The sequence below is a fragment of the Armigeres subalbatus genome, chromosome 2 (genome assembly GCF_024139115.2).
Source record: "Armigeres subalbatus isolate Guangzhou_Male chromosome 2, GZ_Asu_2, whole genome shotgun sequence".
In the NCBI taxonomy this organism is placed as follows: Eukaryota; Metazoa; Arthropoda; class Insecta; order Diptera; family Culicidae; genus Armigeres; species Armigeres subalbatus.
In genome coordinates this window covers 199,713,759-199,737,769 of record NC_085140.1, presented here as the reverse complement: position 1 = coordinate 199,737,769, position 24,011 = coordinate 199,713,759, and the positions used below count along the sequence as shown (strand labels likewise).

General features: G+C 38.5%; 1 protein-coding gene across 2 annotated transcripts in view; it reads right to left on the bottom strand.

The window, feature by feature from the left end:
- The window catches only part of LOC134211490 (uncharacterized), a 709,859-nt gene that overhangs the window by 18,135 nt on the left and 667,713 nt on the right, over positions 1-24,011 (bottom strand). Inside the window, exons 2-4 of one of the 2 annotated variants that reach the window (XM_062688382.1) lie at positions 2,550-2,911; positions 2,352-2,437; positions 1,989-2,289 (exon numbers count right to left, since the gene is read on the bottom strand). In XM_062688382.1, coding sequence (XP_062544366.1) covers positions 1,989-2,289; positions 2,352-2,437; positions 2,550-2,799 — 637 coding nt within the window. In that variant the 5' untranslated portion in view covers positions 2,800-2,911. Of the gene's footprint in view, positions 1-1,988; positions 2,290-2,351; positions 2,438-2,549; positions 2,912-24,011 lie in introns of those variants that run through there. The other variant, XR_009979029.1, reaches the window with a different exon arrangement.

Here is a 24,011-nt window from a genome sequence, read left to right as displayed (position 1 = left end):
TCAAACTTTGAATCACTCTAATGGAACATACTAGAGCTCAAAGTATCCAGAATAACTATTATCAATTCAGTAGAAAATCGAATTATAGCCGTTAACTAAGTTGGGTTTTTCTCACAATCCATACGTTAAACCTAATTTCGGAAGTGGTGCGCTGTAAAGCTGTAATCACCCATTTTCTTTAAAAAGCGCCACTACTCATTAAAATGGGTAGTGGCACTTTTTCAAGAAAATGGGTGAATTTTTCACGGTGGGAATAATATCAACAATAACATAGTACCCATTAATGGGTAAAGTCATCTAACCGTGAAGTGAAAACAGCGCACTACTTCCGAAGTTGGGTTTAACCTTCCGGGACTCGCTTCATCCTGGACCGCTCACGCAGTCCCGCCTGCGTTGTGAACGAAAAGCGTGCTTTTTTCGAACCTGTTGTACTTTTTACAACGGCGCGAGTTCCCGAAGGTTAACGTATGGATTGTGAGAAAAATCCAACTTCATTAGTGGCTATAATTCGGTTTTCCACCGAATTGATAATAAATGAATTGATGGTGATACTATACTGCCGCTAACCGCAAGTCGAGCACATCTGTACAGGGGTTAGACAAAAAGGTTGAGATAGGCAAAATTTTGTCAAAGTTCAAGTCAGCATAACTTTGTGTAGAATGATCCGATTTTGATAAAATTGGGACCATCAGACGCGGAAACTCTTCTAGTATACTATCCCCATGCAAAACCTGAGATTGGTCCTTGGCCATCGGAGATGTTCCGGGTTTTCTGAGGGTATATTAAAAACGCAATTTTTCTTTTGCTTGTCATTTTATGTGACGTTTACTGCCATCATGTTTTATGCTTTCTCCAGAAACTAGAACTAATATGCTGACCACTGCTGGCTGCAGGTCTAAAATCCATTAGGTATGTATACGCAGAGATACGGCCATTTTCGTGAAAACGGTGAGGGGTTGGCCATACAACCTGAATAAATATCACTTTCGCAGAACATCCGGAACCTGTTACAAATTAGCCAGAGAGTCTTACAGTCCTTAAAATGTATCTTTAATAAAGATTCTATATTCGTTGTTTTGGGAAAACATGAATTTTGACACCCATATATGCATGGTTCCAGATGGTGCAAAAACCGGCTCCTTCTGGAAGGCCCTTGGAACCTGCTATAAGGGTGTCAGTGGACACTATCATTTTGGAAATATTTCTGTAATCATCGTCTCGCAAACTCATGAATTTAGATACTCATATTTGCATTATTCCGATCTGTTATCATTTCATCATGTTCCCGGGACCGTTTTTACGGAAATGGCCATATATCTGCGTAGTTTCGATGGATTCTCGATCTACAGCCACCATTTGTCGGCATATTAGTTCTAGTTTTTGGACCAAGTATAAAACATGATGGCAGTAAACGTCACATAAAATGACAAGCAGTAGAAAAAATGCATCTTGAACGTACCCTCGGAAAATCCGAAACATCTCCGGTGGCCAAGTGCCAATCTCAGGTAAGGATAGTATACTAGAAGAGTTTCCGCGTCCGATGGTCTCTATTTTATCAAAATCGGATCATTCTACGCAAAGTTATGCTATCTTGAACTTTGACAAAATTTTCTCAATTCTCAATTATCTCAACCTTTTTGTCTAACCCCTGTATATGAGCTTCCATATACAGATGTGCTCGACTTGCGGTTAGCGGCAGTTAGCGAGTAGTAATCCAGGGTAAGGTCCTAATTGGAAGTTATCACCATTATTCATAATTGCACTATTCCATCGGGATACCAATGTTTCGTGGACAGTCGATTGAACACAGGATACCTACTATGTATTCACATAGCGACGACGACTCAATGCGACTCGCCAATATTAATACAAGATATACAAAATCTTCATAGACTCAAGTGCATGAAATTTCATCCTTTTAGTGTGCTTGCGGAATATCTGATTGGACCACATATAGGGCAGTTGGACATCTTTTCAAACAAACTTACCCAATTCGTCCATTGGTTCTTGTGCGGACAAGCTGTACAGCGGATCGCACGACCCGGTGCATCCGAGTAGATTCTCCTGCGATGGGGACGTGGCCGAGCTGCACGAATACATCGACGAATCGATGGATTCCTGCTTCCTCGCGGCACTAGGTGTTGGCTGCTGATGGTCGCAATACTGCTGTTGTTCATGTCCAGCAGCGTCCAGCGATTGTTGACTGTTTCGTAACATTTCGTAACCGGACGACGACAGGTTAAGTGGAGATGTTTTGTTGTTCTCTTTATCTAAAGCAGCAAGGCGATTCTGGGTGCAAAAATAAATTCGAATTGATTAATATCAGATCATGACTGTGAATATCTGCATACTTCTTCTAATACATGTTCGTAAGATGGCGGTGGGCTCAAAGGTATCGTGTTGGCTTCAGTATGAGTTAAAGATGGATTTATATAACCTATGGACGAAACATGAACATTATAACATGTGCAGCAAATCAGAATTGCCATAAAATCTTCGAGACAAAGTCGTTATACATCTGAATATCAAGTCCCCGTTAAGGAATTTACCTAGTCTATCATCGGGTGAGTCTCGGTCCCGGATGAGGGCCCGCTGGTCGTTGTTCATCGAAACTAAACTATCGTTATTTTGTTCGGAATCAATGGTAGTGCTACTGCCGTAAGTGGCCCCCAAATTGTTACTGTTTAAATAGTTCGACACAATTTGATTGGCCTGACTGTCTACTACGACATCCTGCTCCTGGGAGGCGCTACGGGATGAACCGCTTCCCATGCGAAACTTGAGCTTGAAGGGGGCCATTGTCCCGCGAACGGAAACAATTTTGGCGCGAAGCCAACGGGCTGGCAGACCGACTTTGGGTTTTAGTGTTATTGTTTTAATTAAGTTTGTTTAAGTTTTATACGTTTAAGGACTGAAATTAGAAGAAGATAGAGAAAGAAACCAGTGGTAGAAAGTTTTTGAAGAAACTTATATTATCGAACTCATTGTGAAGTTTTCGTTACAACTGCCGATTAAACGCAAGTGAAAGCATTAGTGCATTAAAAAATAAAATAATACTCAATGTTTAGTTCTACTGTTAGTGGTAAACAATAAATAGGAAGAGATATAAACATTTGCATGCTAAGCAATATTTAATTAAAATTTTAATTAATAGTTATACAATATCTACGAAGCAATTGAACAAAACATTTTAGTGACAATGGTAAAATTTCTTGGAGTGCTCTCTCCATCGATAATTGCAGCTTCCGAAAGGAAACGTACATATGTAGATTACATTGGCATGAAAATTGCACAAAGAGTAATGCTGCAGTCGTAAAAACACTTAAAGAGTGCCTCCTAAACCATTTTCAACCATATTTTATGTGCAGTTCAAATCCGAAACTCAAAACTTAGAACTCGAGATGTGCACTAGTGGCGTAATGATGCGATATGAGTTGAACGCTAGTAAAATCGTGTTTCGCGAGTATTCTATTTCCATTATTCATCAGGAAGTTGAACACAGATGGTGCGTTTTGTACTCAATACAAGTTCTTGGCTGTTTCTTGGTTGTACAATTTAATGCGGAAAGCGAATTCTTTTTAAAGCATTTTCCGACGATATACCTTTCCTTTATGAGACAAGAGAATTTATTTTGGAGAAAAACGTTTGCATTATACGCAATGTTAATTTAAGTCATAAACGCCCAAAGCGCATCCGATCTCGATCCCAATATCTTTAGTTAGGGGAACTGTTCCGTTTTCAATCTCACTGTACATATATTCATCTCATTGCGAAACACAGAAATACGGCACCAATTTCGTCACTTCTTTTTGCTAACATGCATGCTCACTGCTGAAAAAAATCACAAAAATAATAAACAAATCAAATACCTTTTCATTTCTTTGTTTTTCGTAGGACCAATATCGGAGCTATGAGATGAAGTCCAGGAGCAGTAACCCTATTTGCAAGAATGCATTTTTCATAATTTCATACTAATTACCACACAAAATTAAGCAGAACAAAGTCAGTTTTGGTCATAGGTAACGAGCTCACTTTTTAACAAATTTGAACACAAAGCTGCGAGGCGGCAATGTCTCAGAACACCTGTTGTGGTGCCAACATCGACTCTGATCACTATCCGGTGATGATTAAACTCCGCTTAAAACTATTCGTTATCAACAATGTTCGGTACCGAAGCGATGGCCGCCTCCGTATGACCTAGAGCGACTGAAGTAATTTTATGTTCCCACTGCATACGGGAGATATCTCCGGAAGAGAGTGGGTTCGATGAAGCCCCTTTTGAGGACTGCTGTAGTACAAGAGAACAACGTTGAGAACAACGTCGAATATGTGGCACCCCTATGTTTCTTTTGACAGATAAGAGATGCTGTCATTCTGCCAACCGTCATTTGTTTGCTATAATAGCATGATGTTTTGTGCTCAATATAAAACCGGATGGGCATCTCTACTTTGAACTAGAAACAAATAAATTTTTCGTACAAGAAAAACAACACGAAAGTTTTTTTTGGCCTTTTTCAAAGTGTCATAAATTAAAGGATTTAATTCAAGTGAGTTATAATGCGTATTTACACAGTAAATTTAATCTATTTTGAGGCCCAATGTCGATTGCTATCAAAATTTTAGCGCGAATTTTTTTTTCTTCTCGTTCCAAAAAGGCTGCGAAATTCGGCTGTGGGGCGTGGGCACCTTTATTAGTTCGGTTATGGGCACCCTCATTTTATTGATAAATCGTTCAATATCGTTTTACTTGTCCCTTAACTTATTTTTAATAACGTTTTAAGGCTCTATAAACCGTAATCAATTTGATGATGAAGATGATTTTGTTCTCATTCGCACTAATACTGATGCAATTTTAGCCAAAATTCAATATTTCACTGCTATTCACAAACTTACCTCTGTCAACGTATATTCATGGTATTTTCATATGAATTTTTCACTCACCTAGCAAATTAATTATCAATTAATTGACTGAAAAGCGCTTAAAACTGCTTTTTTCCTAGACAAATTTTCGTATACTAATTATACACACACCAATTCCGAACGATCGAGACACACACATACACATGCACTCAGTTTTTCACTTGTTCTTTTCTCGCCGTTTTCTTGATTTTATCACAACTAAACATAATTCACTACCTAACTTTCACTTTTATCTTTGATGTTGAACACCAATTTCTTCACTTCATGTCGAAAAACCAACGAAAACTGCTTTAAAAAATTTGAAGTGAGAGACAAATTTGAGGGCCGTATTGTGAATGTTGCAAAATTCGGAACACCCAAATTCACTACCGCATTAGGTGAAATAGTGCGCTCAAAATCTCGGCAAAGCAACTTAGAAATATCAAAACAATACATCGAATATGCTAGTCGACACGCAAACAACTTTATGCATATACAAGAAAAGAATCATCATTTCATCGTTGCCAGATTTATTTGATCAAATAATTATTGCGGTTTGTTTGTTTTCAAATCAACCAGAAAAAAAAAGATTATGCAAGCTTCTGTTGGCAGGGTGGAGAATGGTTGATATTTAATTTTACCGTACCATTCATCCTACCATGCAGTCAAAAAAAAACAAACTACGGCAGACGCCGCCGCAGTTACGACCAAGCAAACGAAAGCACATACCTTTACTATTTTCCCCCCCCACAATCACTGTTTTCGTGGAATAAATTCTCAACGTATATCCGGTTTTGGTGGCAAATATACATTTCTCGCGTGATTTTTGAAAACGTCGTAAGTCCAAAAGAGAGGCTCTCTTTGTTTACTTTCTCTTTCGATTATTACAAAGCCATACTAACATTTACATTGGATTTTCCAGCACCGATCTGAAGAAAATAGCTTTGTCTAGTGTGCTGAGGTGAAAATATTGCAACAAATTTTAAAATAGCCTAGATATTAGCAAAAGAGAGCGTAATGAAAGAGAGTCTCTCATTTGGACTTACGACGTTTTCAAAAATAACGCGAGATTTCATTATTCCTTACTCATTTTACAGATTAGAGCTATTAAATCAGTATATGTGGCTAGCACTCTTTCAAGGCTGTGTGCCACAGCCTAATTCAACTCGATTCTGTTCTATTTGCACTGCGCACAAGAAAGTGTGGATGGATGGCACGAGACTCACGCACAGTGGTGCAATTTATCAACAATGCCTGCTGAGTGTGATTCTTTTGTTTTGTATTTTTCTCTGCTCCTTTTTGCCTATGACGGTGCCTTTCAGAGTCACGCAGCAGGAAACAAACAGTCTGCGGATGAAGAATAAAAAAAGACTTAATTTCGTCTTACATTTATTTGGGAAACTGTCTCAGTGTGCTCGACTGCTCAGTGCACGAAATTTTACCGTATAAAATGTAAATATTCGGAGAATCAAAGTGTTTTACTGTACTTTCCCCAACACTGTATGTTGAAAGCCCAGTGGTGTACGAAGAAATTTAAAATAAGTTTCCATATAATAAATATTTCATAAATGCTCAAAAATAAACATTTTGTTGCATCTGGCAACATTATGTAGCAGCGGACAAGCTTTTACCACCCCATTTCCACCCACCTCAAATTTTCCTCACTTTTTCGTATCAGTTGCCTCACTAATACTAACAAGCAATAACGTCATTAATTTTCAAAACAGAGTTACGGAGTCTTGAGCCAGGCAGTTTTTATAATTAGTTTGACATAATTGTTCGAAATAATGAGTTTATTTAATATTTTTGTTCTTTGGGCATGTCTAGTCATTATACACACACTTTTTGGAACAAAGCGTTGACCGATTTGCTTGCAACAAGTTGCATTCGACGGGGAATGCTTTCCCATTGTTTCCTATTGAAAATTGGTCATAGATCGGACTATGGGATCAAAATTTATGGCCAAAATATTATTTTTTGAAATGAACGAGAAAGGCACTATTGCCGCTAGGGTGATTAATCAGGATTTTTTTGACTGTGATGCATACCAACAAAACGTAAATCAATGAAAAATTAAAACCCATTTACCTAAAGTGCTATTTTAGATTTTTCTTATGTGATTTTTTTCAACATCCTCCTTAATGCACCGAGGGAGGCATCATCATTGCTAGGTGAATTGATTTGAGTTTTTTTTAGCGTCTCCTGGCTTTTAGAATGAATAAACTATTCCTTGTCTTTAAATCTGGGTGGTTTTTATTCATACTTCTTTATTTTTAGCTAAGTTTTCAAGGGTGCCCACAACCGAACCACGAAATGAAAATGTCCAAAAATGTCAAATTTTCTAAATTGTCAATATTTTTTTCTAAATCGATGAAATCATATTAATTTCTTTGCTAGTAGTAAGGTTATAAGTTTAGCTTTCGATTGCTATGCAAATGTCGACATAAGATCAACCAGGGCCAAAGTTATGGACCAAACACAAAAGGGTGCCCACAACCGAACCTCCTCCCCTAATATTTTAGCAAAACTGTTTCATGTCTTTACATTAAAAAGACCATGGAAGCGGATTGCAAAGCAATGGAAAGCTTGATAGATATTTTCCCAAAAACAACCTACCTATAACACTGGATGACAAAATAAATATAAAAGAAACAGATTTTACGACCGTGATTAGTTTTTTAACTGATTTTGTATGGAAACCACCGTGCCAAGACAGCCTGTCTTGGCACGGTGGTTTCATACCACTAACCAAGCCGTCTCACAACCAGGGCGTTAGGCAAGAATATTCACGCTTCTGATTGTGTGCTGTCTAATAGATGGTCTTCCTTTCTCCCTTTCACCTCTATCGCTTCATACTTGTTCGCGCCCTAGCGAATGGCTTTCAATCTAATGATTTTCAATTATCTTTCGATTATCTACTCCCTCATACTTTGAGTAGAAATGACCGATAAAGCCGATAAACAAATCATAAATATAAAAGTTTGTATTTGCGATGCTCATGTGTTGCATTTGTAGCTCTCGACCTCTAAAATCGACTGGTTACTGGCGTTTGTTGTGTGATTGGTAAAATTCCGAAATTATTTGGTCACAAAGTAGGAAAGGAATCATCACTTTAACGGCAGTTGCATGTATGTGTGATTGCATGTTCAGATAAGTTGAAAATCTAAGTTATTACAATAATCTAAGATATTACGTTGTGAGTGAGTCGTTGCAACACGCTTTGTTTGTCGCTGTCCGTGAACGTCAATTTAAAGGAATTGAAGAACATTTAAAACTGTAGAACCGGTGCCATTCTCATCAATACTGTGCTTTTGTCCCAAAACTTTTTTTAAATTTCAACTACATAACTAAGTTTGTACTTGGAATCATTGCAATTAAGCAATAGCAATGAATTGCTAAAAATGCTCTCTCACTATCACCGCTACCGATTTTCATACAGTGTGCGAAGGAAAGTGCGCCAAATGGTTCCACGGTGATTGTGCTGGTGTAACAGAAACGGATTTGTGCGCCCTATCAACAAATATAATCTTGATCTGCAACACCTGCATGGAATTATTATCAATTGGTAAACTGACTATAGCCGTTATCAGTTGATTTTTTCACATCCTTACGTTAAACCTAACTTCGGAAGTGGTGCGCTGTTTTCATTTGGTGATGTGCTATACAGCGCACTACTTCCGAAATTAGGTTTAACGTATGGATTGCGAGAAAAATCCAATTTCGATAGCGGCTATAATTCGGTTTTCTACTGAATTTATAATATTGTGTATGATAAGAGACCGAACGAGTGCTGATGATGCCACCACCACCGAAACAACCTGATCATTGGATGTCACTACCAGCACTGTTCAGTCGAAGAACAAATAAATGATCTGCAGCGTAAGCTGCCAATGTTGTCCAAATGCTTGCGGAGATCGTTCGAAAGCCAGATGCTGTTACACAGCGTATGCATTCAACGCCCGTTCCTACCTACTAACGAGCCTGGAAAAACAAAGAGACGCAATACTCCTACCTTTAACAACCTTGTGCTCGATTGGAACAACTGATTTGACAGCAAATGCGCTGTTCCAATTTTGACACTTCGTCTCTTTGTTATGAGTGCAGCCTCTTTACTACCTACCATTGTGAGATGGTAGTTTGTAACCCTATCGTGAATGTTACGCTACTATGGTCCAGGATACAGATTTACGCGGAAAGATGCATTTTACGCCAAAACTTTTTATTTTGAAAAAAACTTGTTCTACAAAATTGTTCGAAATAGTAAGGCCATCATTGTGGTATTACAAAAAAATAGGGTGGCCCATCATATAAAAAAATTGGAAATATTTTTTATATTTCTCGGAATGCTGACATGTTGTGTTCAACAAAGTTGTAGCGCAGCTTATTCCAATAAATTTTGCCAAAAAATCTTTTTCTGTAGCTCTTAAGTTGGCTGATTTAGAGCAATTTTACCTAATTGGATTAGGGTGTACCTAAAAAACAGTATTTTTTATCTACATTTGGGGCTTTTCAAAACGCGTGTTTTGCTATAATAACATTGTCTGTATCTTCTTCCGTTGTCGAGTTATATCAATTTACTTGAGAAAAAATGACTTCAATAAAATTGGTAAAACTTGAGATAAAAAATAACGTATCTCCAATTTTTTTACATAATAAAGAATGAGAATTACTCTTTCAAATGCCGTACATATTTTGACGTAAACTACGTAAACTCCAAATTCGAGACCGTCACGAAATTAGGAGAGATTTCAAACGATAATAGCTCCTTTATCTTTCAATGGATTTTCGAGATTTTATTATCAATCGAATCGGAAACTCTCCAGCAATTTTTAAGCCCATTGGAACTATTGATTATCAACGTAAAAACATTAAAAAATCCAAATCTTTACCAACCCAGTAAAATTTCACAGTTTCGTTACGACCGCCGTCTGCGGTTGGTTCTTGCGCAGTGATTCGCACAAAAAGTACAACAATAGAACCAGAGCAATGACCGCGGTCGGAGCAAAAAAGCAAGGATGTTACGATCATTCAGTAATTTGCGTTCGATCATTTAGTAGTTTGTCAATAAAACATTCCAGAAGCTGAATTTCAAATCATGTTGTATGGTGGATTTCTAGTGCGATGGTTTTTCTACAACTCTTCTTAATAATTCGTTGTTTGAATGCCACTAGTAACGGAGTTATAGCTATAGTTTCAGTAACTTTGACTAAATGATAACAAAATTCTAATCATTTAGTTTAAGTTACTGCAACTAGCGCTCTAACTCCGTTAGGGGAAGGGGGGGGGGCAATATGCCCTAGCTAAGCAAACACTGCTCTATTGTCTTATTTGTAACGCTATTTATGAGTATTTTTACATTATGCATCAGTTAAACAAGATAGCTAGTTGATGCCATTCAAAAATTGTCAAAAATCTCAATCATATTGATAATATTCACATTTCAAAAAAGTGGTGATATTTTGTTGCCGGAAAACTCATGAGGCAAAACGCCTTTCAGCTGGCGGCTCCTAGGGAACAAAGTAACACTCGTCGGCGAATCAGCATTCTAGTATGGATAGTCCGTGGAGACGCAAGTACTTTGTAGGTTATTGCCACTAGGGCGTTTTGCTTCGCCAAAATGTTAGATATTTCTTCAAAATATGGAAATTTTCGGTTTTCCGACCTTCCCATGCACTATTTTGAAACTTTCTTCGCCTGTCCTACATAATTTTAGATCTAGTTTTGTTACGGACATATTAATGACGGTAAATATGAGGGAAACCACAAAAGGCGTTTTGCATCGGGGGGGCGTTTTGGGGCCTCTTCCCCTATTAGTTAAATTCTAATAACGAATCATTAGGCAAAGTTGTAGAAAAACCTTCACACTAGAAGTCCACTATACAACATATTTTAAAATTCAGCTTCTGGAATATGTTATTGACAAACTACTAAATGATCAAACGCAAATTACTGAATGATCGTTAACAAGTAGTTTTTATGAAAGATGTGCTACAGATGCTGGACATGTTCATGTAAGCAAGAGGTGAATATCAAAATTGATTATCAACTTTAAACAAGGCACACTCTAACTTTTTGACGTAAATTGAGTGAAATTTCTGTGGGAAAGAAAGAGCGAGCAATGTAATTTTACTCAGTCACTGAGTAGGTGAAAGTTAGCGCGTATCCTACTATTTAGGCAGCATCCCTTTAAAATAACACTTCAAAAGCATTTAATCGCCATTTAATAGACAATTAACTATGAGATGCATTAATCATAGAAAGAAATACAACATATGACCATTGACCATTGATGATTCATACAAACTATATTTGATTATTTGAACATGTTTTTCGACAATGAATTTTGGTAAAAAATTTTACGATTCAGAAAAATGTCTCCTAGTACCGGACACTATTGTATCATGTTCAAATGTGACTAAGTTCCTGTTACATGAGTAAAGACATCATTAGGAATAGCAATATTATCCACGTGCTTTAAGTTGTAAATATTGAAAATTGTTAGTGGAGCTTATTTGACTCTTAAGCTAAATTTTTTACATCCTAATCTAAATTTCCACCTTATTCAATGTCCTCTTCAATTTTTGTTTCTGCTAATTGCTGTGGCTTTCTCAGCAATAAGAAACAATTAAATTGAAGTTTGTGTAACAAAATAGGTGTAAAGAATGTTTATTCTACTTCAAATTTTATAAAAAGTTTATCACATGAAGATCTGATATTTTATGCCGTTAGAAGCCTTTTCAATAGCTTCCTTTTGTACTTAATAAGATGAAGGAGGGACCTCTGCAAGTGGTGTCGTTTTGAGAAGTGTCCGGTATTGGGAGGTGTCCGGTGCTGGGGGATCTCCCCCTAAATAATTAATGATCCGGTTCACCAAAACAGCAAATGTTATCGTTCAAGCATAAAGGAGCGCAAAGGTCAAAATTTCAATCACTCTAGGCTCTAACCAAAGTAATTATCTTATGATCTGTTTTACATAGGTTACGTCGGGCGGTCGTATCATGAATATAACCCTTCTGATTTTTTTGGTCTGCCCTAACCGGAGACACCAACTTTTGAAAAAAATGTAATTTTGACAGAAAAACGATCGACTTTTGATCGGAAAAATATATTGAGCATGTTGCTAATAACACACGAAAGTTCTATGAGAAGTTGAACCGTTCACGTAAGGGCCACGTGCCACAGCCTGATATGTATAAGGACATAAACGGGAACCTTCTTACGAACGAGCGTGAGGTGATCTAAAGGAGGCGGCAGCACTACGAAGAACACCTGAATGGCGATGTGGCAGACGAAGATGGCGGTATGGTGCGCAAGACATAATTCTACCGGCTCCGGATCTCCAAGAAATCCAGGAGGAGATTGGCCAACTGAAGAACAACAAAGCCCCTGGGGTTGACCAACTACCAGGAGAGCTGTTTAAACACGGTGGTGGACACTGGCTAGAGCGCTGCACTGGATAACTACCAAGGTTTGGTAGGATGAGGTCCTGCAGCAGGAGCGGATGAAAGGTGTCGTGTGCCATCTACAAAAATGGCGATAAGCTGGATTGTAGCAACTACCGCGCAATCACATTGCTGACCGCTGCCTACAAGGTAATCTCCCAAATTTTATGCCGTCGACTAGCACCAATTGCACGGGATTTCGTAGGGCAGTACCAGGCGGATTTTATGGGCGAACGATCCACCACGGACCAGGTGTTCGCCATTCGCCAAGTACTGCAGAAATGCCGCGAATACAACGTGCCCACACATCATCTATTTATCGACTTCAAAGCCGCATATGATACAATCGATCGGGACCAGCTATGGCAGCTAATGCACGAAAACGGATTTCCGGATAAACTGATACGGTTGATCTGGGCGACGATGGATCAAGTGATGTGCGTAGTTCGAGTTTCAGGGGCATTCTCGAGTCCCTTCGAAACGCGTAGAGGGTTACGGCAAGGTGATGGTCTTTCGTGTCTGCTATTCAACATCGCTTTGGAGGGAGTAATACGAAGGGCAGGGATTGACACGAGTGGTACGATTTTCACGAAGTCCGTCCAGTTATTTGGTTTCGCCGACGACATTGATATCATGGCACGTAACTTTGAGAGGATGGAGGAAGCCTACATCAGACTGAAAAGCGAAGCATAGGGTTTGTTTTCATACGGAAACGCTTCCGAAGCTAAATGGATTGGACTAGTCATCAATACGTCGAAGACGAAGTACATGATAGGAAGAGGCTCAAGAGACGTCAATGTAAGCCACCCACCACGAGTTTCTATCGGTGGTGACGAAATCGGTGTTGAAGAATTCGTGTACTTGGGCTCACTGGTGACCGCCGATAACGATACCAGCAGAGAAATTCGGAGGCGCATAGTGGCTGGAAATCGTACGTACTTTGGACTCCGCAAGACGCTCCGATCGAATAGAGTTCGCCGCCGTACCAAACTGACTATCTACAAAACGCTTATAAGACCGGTAGTTCTCTACGGGCACGAGACCTGGACGATGCTCGTGGAGGACCAACGCGCACTGGGAGTTTTTGAAAGGAAAGTGTTGCGTACCATCTATGGTGGGGTGCAGATGGCGGACGGTACGTGGAGGAGGCGAATGAACCACGAGTTGCATCAGCTGCTGAGAGAATAATACATCGTTCACACCGCGAAAATCGGAAGACTGGCGGTGGGCCGGGCACGTAGCCAGAATGTTGAACAATAATCCGGTGAAAATGGTTCTCGACAACGATCCAACAGGAACAAGAAGGCAAGGTGCGCAGCGAACAACGCGGATCGATCAGGTGGAAGACGATTTGCGGACCCACGCAGACTGTGTGGTTGGCGACGAGCAGTCATGGACCGAGCTGAATAGAGAAGACTTTTATGTGCAGCACAGGCCACTCCGGCCTTAGTCTGATAATAAATAAATAGGGATTAACACGAGTGGTACAATTTTCAATAAGTCCGTCCAGCTATTTGGCTTCGCCGACGACATAGATATTATGGCACGTAACTTTGAGAAGATGGAGGAAGCCTACATCAGACTGAAGAGGGAAGCCAAGCGGATCGGACTAGTCATTAACACGTCGAAGACAAAGTACATGATAGGAAGAGGTTCAAGAGAAGACAATGTGAGCCATCCACCGCGAGTTTGCATCGGTGGTGACGAAATCGAGATAGTAGAAGAATTCGTGTACTTGGGCTCACTGGTGACTGCCGAAAATGATACCAGCAGAGAAATTCGGAGACGCATAGTGGCTGGAAATCGTACGTACTTTGGACTCCGCAAGACGCTCCGATCGAAAAGAGTTCGCCGCAGTACCAAACTGACTATCTACAAAACGCTCATTAGACCGGTAGTTCTCTACGGACACGAGACCTGGACGATGCTCGTGGAGGACCAACGCGCACTGGGAGTTTTTGAAAGGAAAGTGTTGCGTATCATCTATGGTGGGGTGCAGATGGCGGACGGTACGTGGAGGAGGCGAATGAACCACGAGTTGCATCAGCTGCTGGGAGAACCATCCATCGTTCACACAGCGAAAATCGGACGACTGCGATGGGCCGGGCACGTAGCCAGAATGTCGGATAGTAACCCGGTGAAAATGGTTCTCGACAACGATCCGACGGGCACAAGAAGGCGAGGTGCGCAGCGGGCAAGGTGGATCGATCAGGTGGAAGATGACTTGCGAACCCTCCTTAGACTGCGTGGTTGGCGACGTGTAGCCATGGACCGAGCCGAATAGAGAAGACTCTTATATACCGCACAGGCCACTTCGGCCTTAGTCTGAATAAATAAATAAATAATGTTGACCCACCAAAAGTTGCATTTTTTTAGCTCTAAAAGTCACCCGAAGACGACTTTTTTGAGAAATCTGAAACAAAAAAGTAGATCAAAAACACAGTTTTTTGAGGTACACCCTAATTCAATTAGGTAAAATTGCTCTAAATCAGCCAACTTAAGAGCTACAGGAAAAGCTTTCTTAGCCAAATTTATTGGAATAAGCTGCGAGAAGTTTCGAACCACCGCAAAAAACATATCTTCCCTTCTAAAACCTCCACAGGCCAGATTTGGTTCCATTTGCTTGATTAATACTCGAGATATGAAGAAATTAGATTTCCATTTGTATGAGAGCCCCCCTTTCCAAAGCGAAGAGGGGTCTCGAATCATCTTAAGAACCTTCCCCGGCCACAAAAACCTCTGCATACGAATTTTCACGCCGATCGGTTCAGTAGTTTCCGAGTCTATAAGGTTCAGACAGACAAAAATTCATTTTTATGTATATAGATTGATAGAAGCGCAACCCAAAACGACTTCAACGCTCATCATTATGTGTAGGGATCTATGACGACAAATATATTTGGTTTTTTCATCGCCGAGAAAACGCTAACTAAACAATTGATTCTATTGAACGAAAAAAAAATAGGATGTCTAGGGTAAAACGTCCTATCGTTGTACTATGACCTAATGATGCGGTAGTGTTAAAGTAGTCCATTCTGGATATAATACAATTGCAAACAATTTTGGGCACGCTAAAACTCTTCGGATTAACGACTAGAACAGCTTTTGTTTGACAAAATTCCGTTCAAAACTATGAAAAATCAACATTTTTCGTTAAAAATTTGAATCTTTTGAGCCTATTATTGCGGTAGTGCTAAGGTCCTATTGTTGCGGTATCGCTCTCCATAAGAATTACATGCAATACCGCAACAATAGGACTGACCTTCAAAAAATATCGCAACGATAGGCAACTGCGTCCTATTATTGCGGTAGTTTGTTTTTATTGTGATAAAAACAAAACAACATAATTTCAGCACAATTGACGTAATACAGTACTGACCCGATTTTGTCACTCCCCGATTTTGTCTACCCCCGATTTTATCACGTTTTCGACCCGATTTTATCACGTCCCGATTTTGTCACGTTTTCGACCCGATTTTGTCACCCCAAAAAAAATTGTCATTCTTTTTATTTTCGTAAATAATACCAAAAACAATATTGATTTTCATGAAATAACTTTCACCGCCTGTAGTTTATTACGAACGACTTCTGAGTACCTGGGAAATATTCTGTAAGCAATTTCGACAAGAAATAACGGGTACCGTTCACGCATTTGGCCTTTCCAAGGCATAAAATGATTCATATTTGTGGAATGAATAAAAAAAAATGAAAATATTTTTTTCCAATTTTGTCACATACCCTGTTTTATCACCCCAAAATTCACCAGGGGGGTGACAAAATCGGGATATTACTGTATTTACGAAACTATAGTTAACGAGCATCCTATTCAACTACTGCAATGTGGAAATCGACCAACAGGTAATTTTTGAAGATTTTTTGTAATCAATTTTGTTTTGACACGGTGCTTAACCCCTCCATAATAGGTCGTTTTACCCTAGCTAGCAAACTGCAGGAAACTAGATTAGGTGGATAAGACAACCGTGAAAGAATTGTGAAAATCGCTTAGAAGCCGCCCGGGAACCTGCTGTTTGAAGTCATGATTCTAATAATTTCTTGATCGCAGTATTCGACATGTTCACTCTTGTTTAATTGTGAAAATTACTATGAAAACAGTAACTTTTATGCAAAACCGTTCCCCAACACTTCCCATCAAGCTCTAAAAGCATATGAGTACATCGGCAACATAGAAAATTTTACCAGGAAACAGGTCTTTGTTGCGAAACGATTTGATGCTTGCAATAAAAGTTATTAAGGGAATAATGAATCGCGGGAAACTTAATTTAACACGTAAAAGAATAACATCAATATCAATAATGAGCACTTTTGTTTTATTCATAACTTTGCTTCCAAACGACAAAATTTAAATTTTGCAAAAAGTTTAGGAGGATTATTAAAATGGCAAATGCAATCGTTTAAGCATCGGGGTCAAAGTCAAAAAGTCAAAATTTGGATCACTCTAATGTAAAAGTTACAGTGATGTCTCGATTTTCATCACGCCCCAATTTGGTCTGGCTCTGATTTCATCTATACCATTAATTTGCTGACAACTACGCCTGAATTTTGACACATTTTTCTAGAAAACAACTAACTTTTTCCATCGTAAGTTGCTTATTATAAATTTGTCCAAGATGTCTGTCAAATCTTTTGGAAGTTTATATAATAATTACTGTCGATAAATTCTTCAGGGCCATATTTGTGAAATAAATGCATGTAATCAAATATAATGGAAATAATGGGATCTATCCCCATTAATTGTTGTTTTGACTTCTCTAACTTTTCGCGATATATTTTATGATTAGCGAGAAAGGCATCATCACCGCTAGGTGGATTAATCTGAGTTTTTCAAATTAAAATTGTACCCAAGCCGTATACGAGCAGAATGTAGAAAATGAAGTACGCGGAAGCAAAAGAATAACGTATATAGTTTGTCTTTCGATAACTGTGTAAAATCCGACATGAATGTTCAATGAGTCATAAAACAATTGAATACCTACTCCGCAATAAAAATCTCCATGTTCGACTTGAAAAAATCTTCTGCAGTGCTGATACTCAAACAATTCTAGGAGTCACAAATCTCATCAGCCAAATTGATCACATTCAGAATAGAACACACCAGAATATATCTGTGTGATGGATGAGGCTACCCGAAAAAAGCTCTGATAACAACCGTGTCTGCTATTTTTGGTGATTCTTCGCATTATGTTTCTAGTGTCGCTTCTAGTTGCTATTGTTAGCTTTCCGCGATATGATCCAATTTCCCGGCCCAACATCCGGCAGTCGGGGTAGCATGCTCGTATGTACCTTCTTCCTTCTACCGTTGCGACGTTCGCCACCGTGCCGGCGGCGGTGGAATCAGATGACCAAAAGTTGAAGATGCCAACAGTGGTTTGTCCCGTTTCCAAGGACGAGTCCATGGTATCCATTTCGCTTTGTAGAAATCGATATTCTATGTAGAGGAGGTGCACTCTGAATGGTGTTATTATTGCTTGCCTCGAATTGGGATTAAACTTTTATTTATTTCCTGGTCGATGGAAAAACTATCTTCATTTTCTCAAACCAGCAGTGTTGTGTTGTTCCGTCTCAAACGGATGAAACTTGAATATGTATTTATCTACAACGAGTTCATTGGTACAACAGCGAAAATTATGTTTTTCCTCATTGTGCCGACAATATCATAGATGCATTTTTTTCAGAATGGAATAAAACAGTCATCATGAAGTTTATAGGTCAAGTGGTTTATAAACTGTCTTTTGCAGACAATTTCCACTTCTACTGTAGTAGTTTCTTTTCATCCAAGTGAGTACTGCACTGCTCAAATGCCCATTATAAGCGCAGATTTTTCATCGGAGCGCTCGTTTTGATGCTGATATTGAAGTTCTCGTTATGGAATGCAGTGTGTCGGATGTTTTTCAATGTAGTTAAGGGAAGAAGCTCCAAAACGCCCCTCGAGCCAAAACGCTGTTTGGGCACCTCCTCATATTTACCGTATTGGGCATGGCCGTAACAAAACTAGACCTAATATTATGTAGGTTAGGCGAAAAAGTGTCAAAATAAAAGATAGAAAGTTGGAAATACCGAAATTTTCCACATTTTGATGAAAAATCTAACATTTCGGCGAGGCAAAACGCCCTAGGAGGACTAACCTACAATGTACTACGCGTCTCCATGTACTGTCCATACCCGAATGCTGATTCGCCGACACGTGTTGCGTTGTTCCCTAATAGCTGCCAGCTAGGATGCGTTTTGCCTCATGAGTTTTCCAGCAACGAAATATCACTACATTTTTAAAATGTGAATATTATCAAAATGATTGAGAATCTCAATTTGAGATATTCTACAATTTTAGATAACATCAGTTAGCTATATTGTTTAACTGTGTCATAAGGTAAAAATACCCATGAAAATCGTTACAGCTAAGACATTAAAGCAGTCTTTGCTTAGCTAGGGCTTATTGCTCCTCCTTCTCCTATTGAAAGTTTTTGATCCACGACTTTTTCATATCTGCCAATGTTCTTAAACTCCTTTCTTATCAAAGAACCTCGAAGCAACTACCACACAGCTAAACATGTTAGATAATTTTAAGTCTGTTTCCATACACATCTTCTTCTTCTTATTGGCATTACATCCCCACACTGGGGGACAGAGCCGCCTCGCAGCTTAGTGTTCATTAAGCACTTCCACAGTTATTAACTACGAGGTTTCTAAGCCAAGTTACCATTTTTGCATTCGTATATCATGAGGCTAACACGATGATACTTTTATGTCCAGGGAAGTCGAGACAATTTCCAATCCGAAAATTGCCTAGACCGGCACCGGGAATCGAACCCAGCCACCCTCAGCATGGTCTTGCTTTGTAGCCGCGCGTCTTACCGCACGGCTAAGGAGGGCCCCATTCCAAACACATAATAGCATAAAACTAATCCTTAAATTCCATCAACTTTTTTAGTTGGGCGCAATTGATTTTGACCTTCAATTAGAACGGCGATTGTGCTCTTTGTAGGGAAGGTTAGGGATTGGAATAAGAACTATCATAAAAAATATATAACATAAGTAATTTTCTTTTTCTTGATTGATGACTTGGTGAGGGAAGTCAGATTTTTTCTTTATTTGGAAAAGATGTTTAATTCTGATACACATAGTTAAGTTTGCCATTTTAAGGTGTTTTTATGAGATATTGCGAAAAAAGATTCGGCTGCCGGTGAGACTTGAACCCACACTATTCCATTAAGTACACGGACGTATTACCAATTATACAACAGCTGCCCTTGCGAGAAGTTGTTCCATAACCAGCTAATAACGATGGGATATCGGGTTTGCCTCAATACGACAAATAGAAGCACATGTTTGTGATTCAAACGCAACCGACTGTTGTTCAATTCTGATACACATAGTTGTGTAGAGAGAAAAGGGGTGTGAAATGTTGCCAAAGCCGATTCGATGGATACGGGGAATTGACTGATATCTCATCAAAATTAAATATCTTTTCCAAAACAAGTAATTTTCGTAAAACAAAGAATAAAAAAGAATATGAATAAACGAATTTAATAGATGCTAGTTGGTGAATAGCAGAAAACTAACATTATATAAAAAGGAATATGAATATAACGAATTGATCGCAGTGGGCACGATGGATGTAAAATATACGGCAAATTTAAACGGACACGGGCGTAGAATATTTGAAAAGGTTTGAATAAACGGGTAATGCAAAAAGAAAAAGGAACTCGACTCGAATCGCAGCACGCGTGTGAAATTTTGAAAAAAAAAAAATGTTTAAAATAGGAATGCGCATGGTTAAAAAAAATTTATTGATCGCAGCAGGCGCGGAGATTCAAATCAGTTTGTTGGGAAATTTCAAGTGGAATTAACGTATTTTTTAGTAGTGCAAACAAAAGTGTAATGTTATTTGAAAATCAAAAAGAAGGAAGTGGCGAGTCACGACACTCTTATTTAAATCATTTCGGCCAACGAGCATAGATTTAACGAATAATGAGCCTGGGTTATTTCTAATTTCGAGATAGTTTGTCACGAATTAAATCGCGAAAGGGTTATACAATTAGCTATTATTTTTTGATAATAGATTTTTTTAAAATACGCAGTGTTTATGTATATACAGGCTTTAGTTGGGAAAGTTTGACAATAAAAAAATGCAACTTTTTAGTGAATTCTCAAGCAAACTGCCTAGATGGCAATAATACATTACACCCAAAAAACAAATCTGTCAATTATTGAACACGTAAAAAAATTCAATGTTATTTATTATTAAGATTTCTAATACTTTTTTGCCAAAGCAGACGCTTAATGAGATATATAAGAAAAAACTTATACATCGCATTAGTCACATACATTCCAAAACTTATACTTTTCATTAACTTATGAATGTTATTAGCTTTTTGATATGGGATCATTCATTAGGTGGCATAATGAAGAGTATAAGTATTTTCGAATGATTTTTTGCCATAACATATAAGGTTGTTTTTTTACGTGTATAAAATCTGGGCATATACAATTCTGTAAGCTTTTTATACAAATATTGTATTAAAATAATACAAATCTGTATTGTTTCAATACAATAATTGTATTAAAATGTTCCGAAATTGTATATGCCCAATTATTATACAGTTTCTGTAAGGTTCTTATGCAGAACTGTATTAAAATCAGCCAGCCGCTGGTTGGGTGATACATACATACATATACGTAGTTCGACCTCGTCTGCCCGTCTATAGTTTGTCAAAAACTCATTCCAGAGGCTAAATTTCAAAATGTTGTGTATGGTGGACCTTCTAGTGTGAAGGATTTTTACAACTCGGCAAGCCTCCCGGAATCCAAAACCAAATTCACTCGTGTTTTCGAGGGCACACCGCTTAATACGAAACGCACAACTATCATTTCTATTATTTATCGCAAGCTACGACGCAACATAGATAGAATAACAAGCTCCATTTGGATGTTAAAACTAATCATTCCCCTCAGGAATTCCATGTTCATCGATTGCATGATGGTAGCGCCTGAAAAGGCAGTTGACCTAAAACGTACCAACAATCATTTGATGATGCAGTGTGTGTGCAAAAAAGTCTTGCTCACTTTTTTCGCACTTACCCTTATCCGATTTGCTCGGAACCAGTTATATTCGACGAGGAATCATGTTTCCTATTGGCTTGATAGCACTATGAGCTCATAAGTTAAGGCCAACATATCACTAAAAAGGTCTAGCTCATTGTTAAGGAAATTATTCTTAACCAATTTACTAGCAAAAGGTTGAATTCGACGGAAAATCCTGTCCCGTTGTTTCTCATTGCAAATTGGCCGGATCGGAATATGGGCTCAGAAGTAATGATCAAAATACCAAAAATGAGTAAAAAAGTTTAATTCACTTTTCAAGTACTATTTTCTATCTGGGGAAGGTGGTTCACAACTTTCGCCCAATTGAACAAAATGGTGATATTTACATACGAATAGAAGCCTATACTGCCGTCATAAGCATATTTGTCCCATGTTTGCTGGGATTTCTAATGTACATGAGACAGTTATGCGTATAACGGCAGTATAGGCATAAGCAGGGTTCTTATATCAGGGTGCAGTCACTTCGACAGTAGATGGGAGAGATTAGCGCGGAGGTGAAAAATTCATTTTCAATGCAAAACATAAACAAACTTGGTGGCTGCCCCATATAAAAATCCAAGATGGCTGAATCATGAAATTGGCATACTGCTACACCTGTTCGTATTCACCTTGGGCATAAGCTAATAACTGGTGAAGAAATTTGATTTGATTAAAAATAGTTTTGTTGAGTGTTGATTTTATGCCGTTTATAAAAAGGTGGTCGGTTGTCGGCACCCAAAAAAAAAATCATTAACGAAAAATATGAACTGTTTTCGTTATGGCTGAAAATATCAAGATTTTTTATGTGTATGGCAATGAAATTAATTACATTTAATTACACAGGATTTTGTTTTTACACGATTTTTTTTCGCTCGTATTTTTGATCGTGTGACTTCAATTTGCCACCAAACTCTTCGCAACATGTTTCAAAAAATCCAGAATAAATCAAAGAAAAATCACATGATATACGTTATACGTTAAACATTTAGAATGAGTAAAAAATTGAGAAAATGTAAATCGTGTAAAAACAAAATCCAGTGTACATTATATGTATAGTTTATCAAGTAACTCACAAGTGATTGACTAGTGGGAATTCTACTGCTCTCTGCTGAGAGATCAACTTGATAACGAAATTCCAATCACATAGTTTAAGTTATTGCAACTAGCGGAATTCAAACAATGAATGATTAGGCAAAGTTGTAGAGAAACCTTCACACTAGAAGCCCACCATTCAACACATTTTGCAATTTACCCTCTGGACTGAGTTACTGACAAACTAAAGACGGGCATTCTGTTGATGTCGTTTTTCATGCTCGAACCCCAAGTAACATTTTTGTCATGAGAACCATTATTTACTCTACAAGGCTTCTTAAAAACCATTATAAAACCCAAATGTTACTGGGAAATTGTAATCTCCCTTCTCTTGAAAAAAATGGGCAAACCCTGCTAAAGCCGGTAATCCAGAAGCCCCAGCTGAACAACCGGTATCAGGCCATTAGGTTGAATTGTCATTAGGCCGAATAAGGAGTGAGAATTAATAAGAAGTCGTGAGTGAATAATAAAAAGTGACATATACGCCATTTTCCAAAAATGGTGCTAACGAGTAGTAATCATCGAGCTTTTTAACAGAAAAATGGAAAACTTGTTTGTTGTAAGAAAGTTGTTGTTAGAAAGAACCTTAAGATGTTATGGCAGGAAGAGCAAAATTCCACTACTAGGGGGCCCATTTTCCCCTACATGCTGATTGATTTATGCTGTAGAGAAACAGCAACACATATTTGGATAGATTATGATATAACTTCAGTTCCACTATAAATCGTTTAAGAGTCACATAAGGGTTGCTGACGTTTAATCACCTTTCTCTTTCAAGCGCATAGGAAGAATGTGGTTTGTTTTCATCGGGAAACGTTTCCCGATGAAAACAAACCCTATCCTTCGTAGGAGCTTGAAAGAGAAAGGTGATTAAACGTCAGCAATCTCTATAGCAGAAAAGGTGCACCGCAAATTACGATTAGGCACGTTTAATGATGAAATATTGAACTATGCTTAATCTCTCCGGAGCCCAAATACTATCACGGAGCATATTGGCTAACGCACCAGAGGGCATTTACCCTTGAACTGCCCCGATTTACACAATCCAATTTCTATGCAACACCTGAGTGCAATATTTCTTCAACACTTACACATGTTATGGATTTTGTTTTGTTTTTCAATCATAGTTGTGAAGGCCGGTCTGCATAATCAGTAAGTAAATAAATTCATAGAGGATGGAGCACAGCACCAGCGTGTTTGTTATTCTTCGTATGTCCTTTATCCCAGTGGGACATTTCTGCCTCGCAACATAGATTTTACAAAGCACTATTATATGTAGTTTATAATCGCAAGGCTTACGGGACAAGTAAATTGTTAATGCATTTGTTTATCACGTGGCGGGCCGCATGATTTGTACAATTTATAGTCAGAGATGTCGAAATCCAGCCACCTTCATCATGGCGCGGAGCTAGTAATACCACTTAATTAGGCTCCATATTTACAAACTCACTTTTTTCTATTGTTCCATTATGTGAGAAC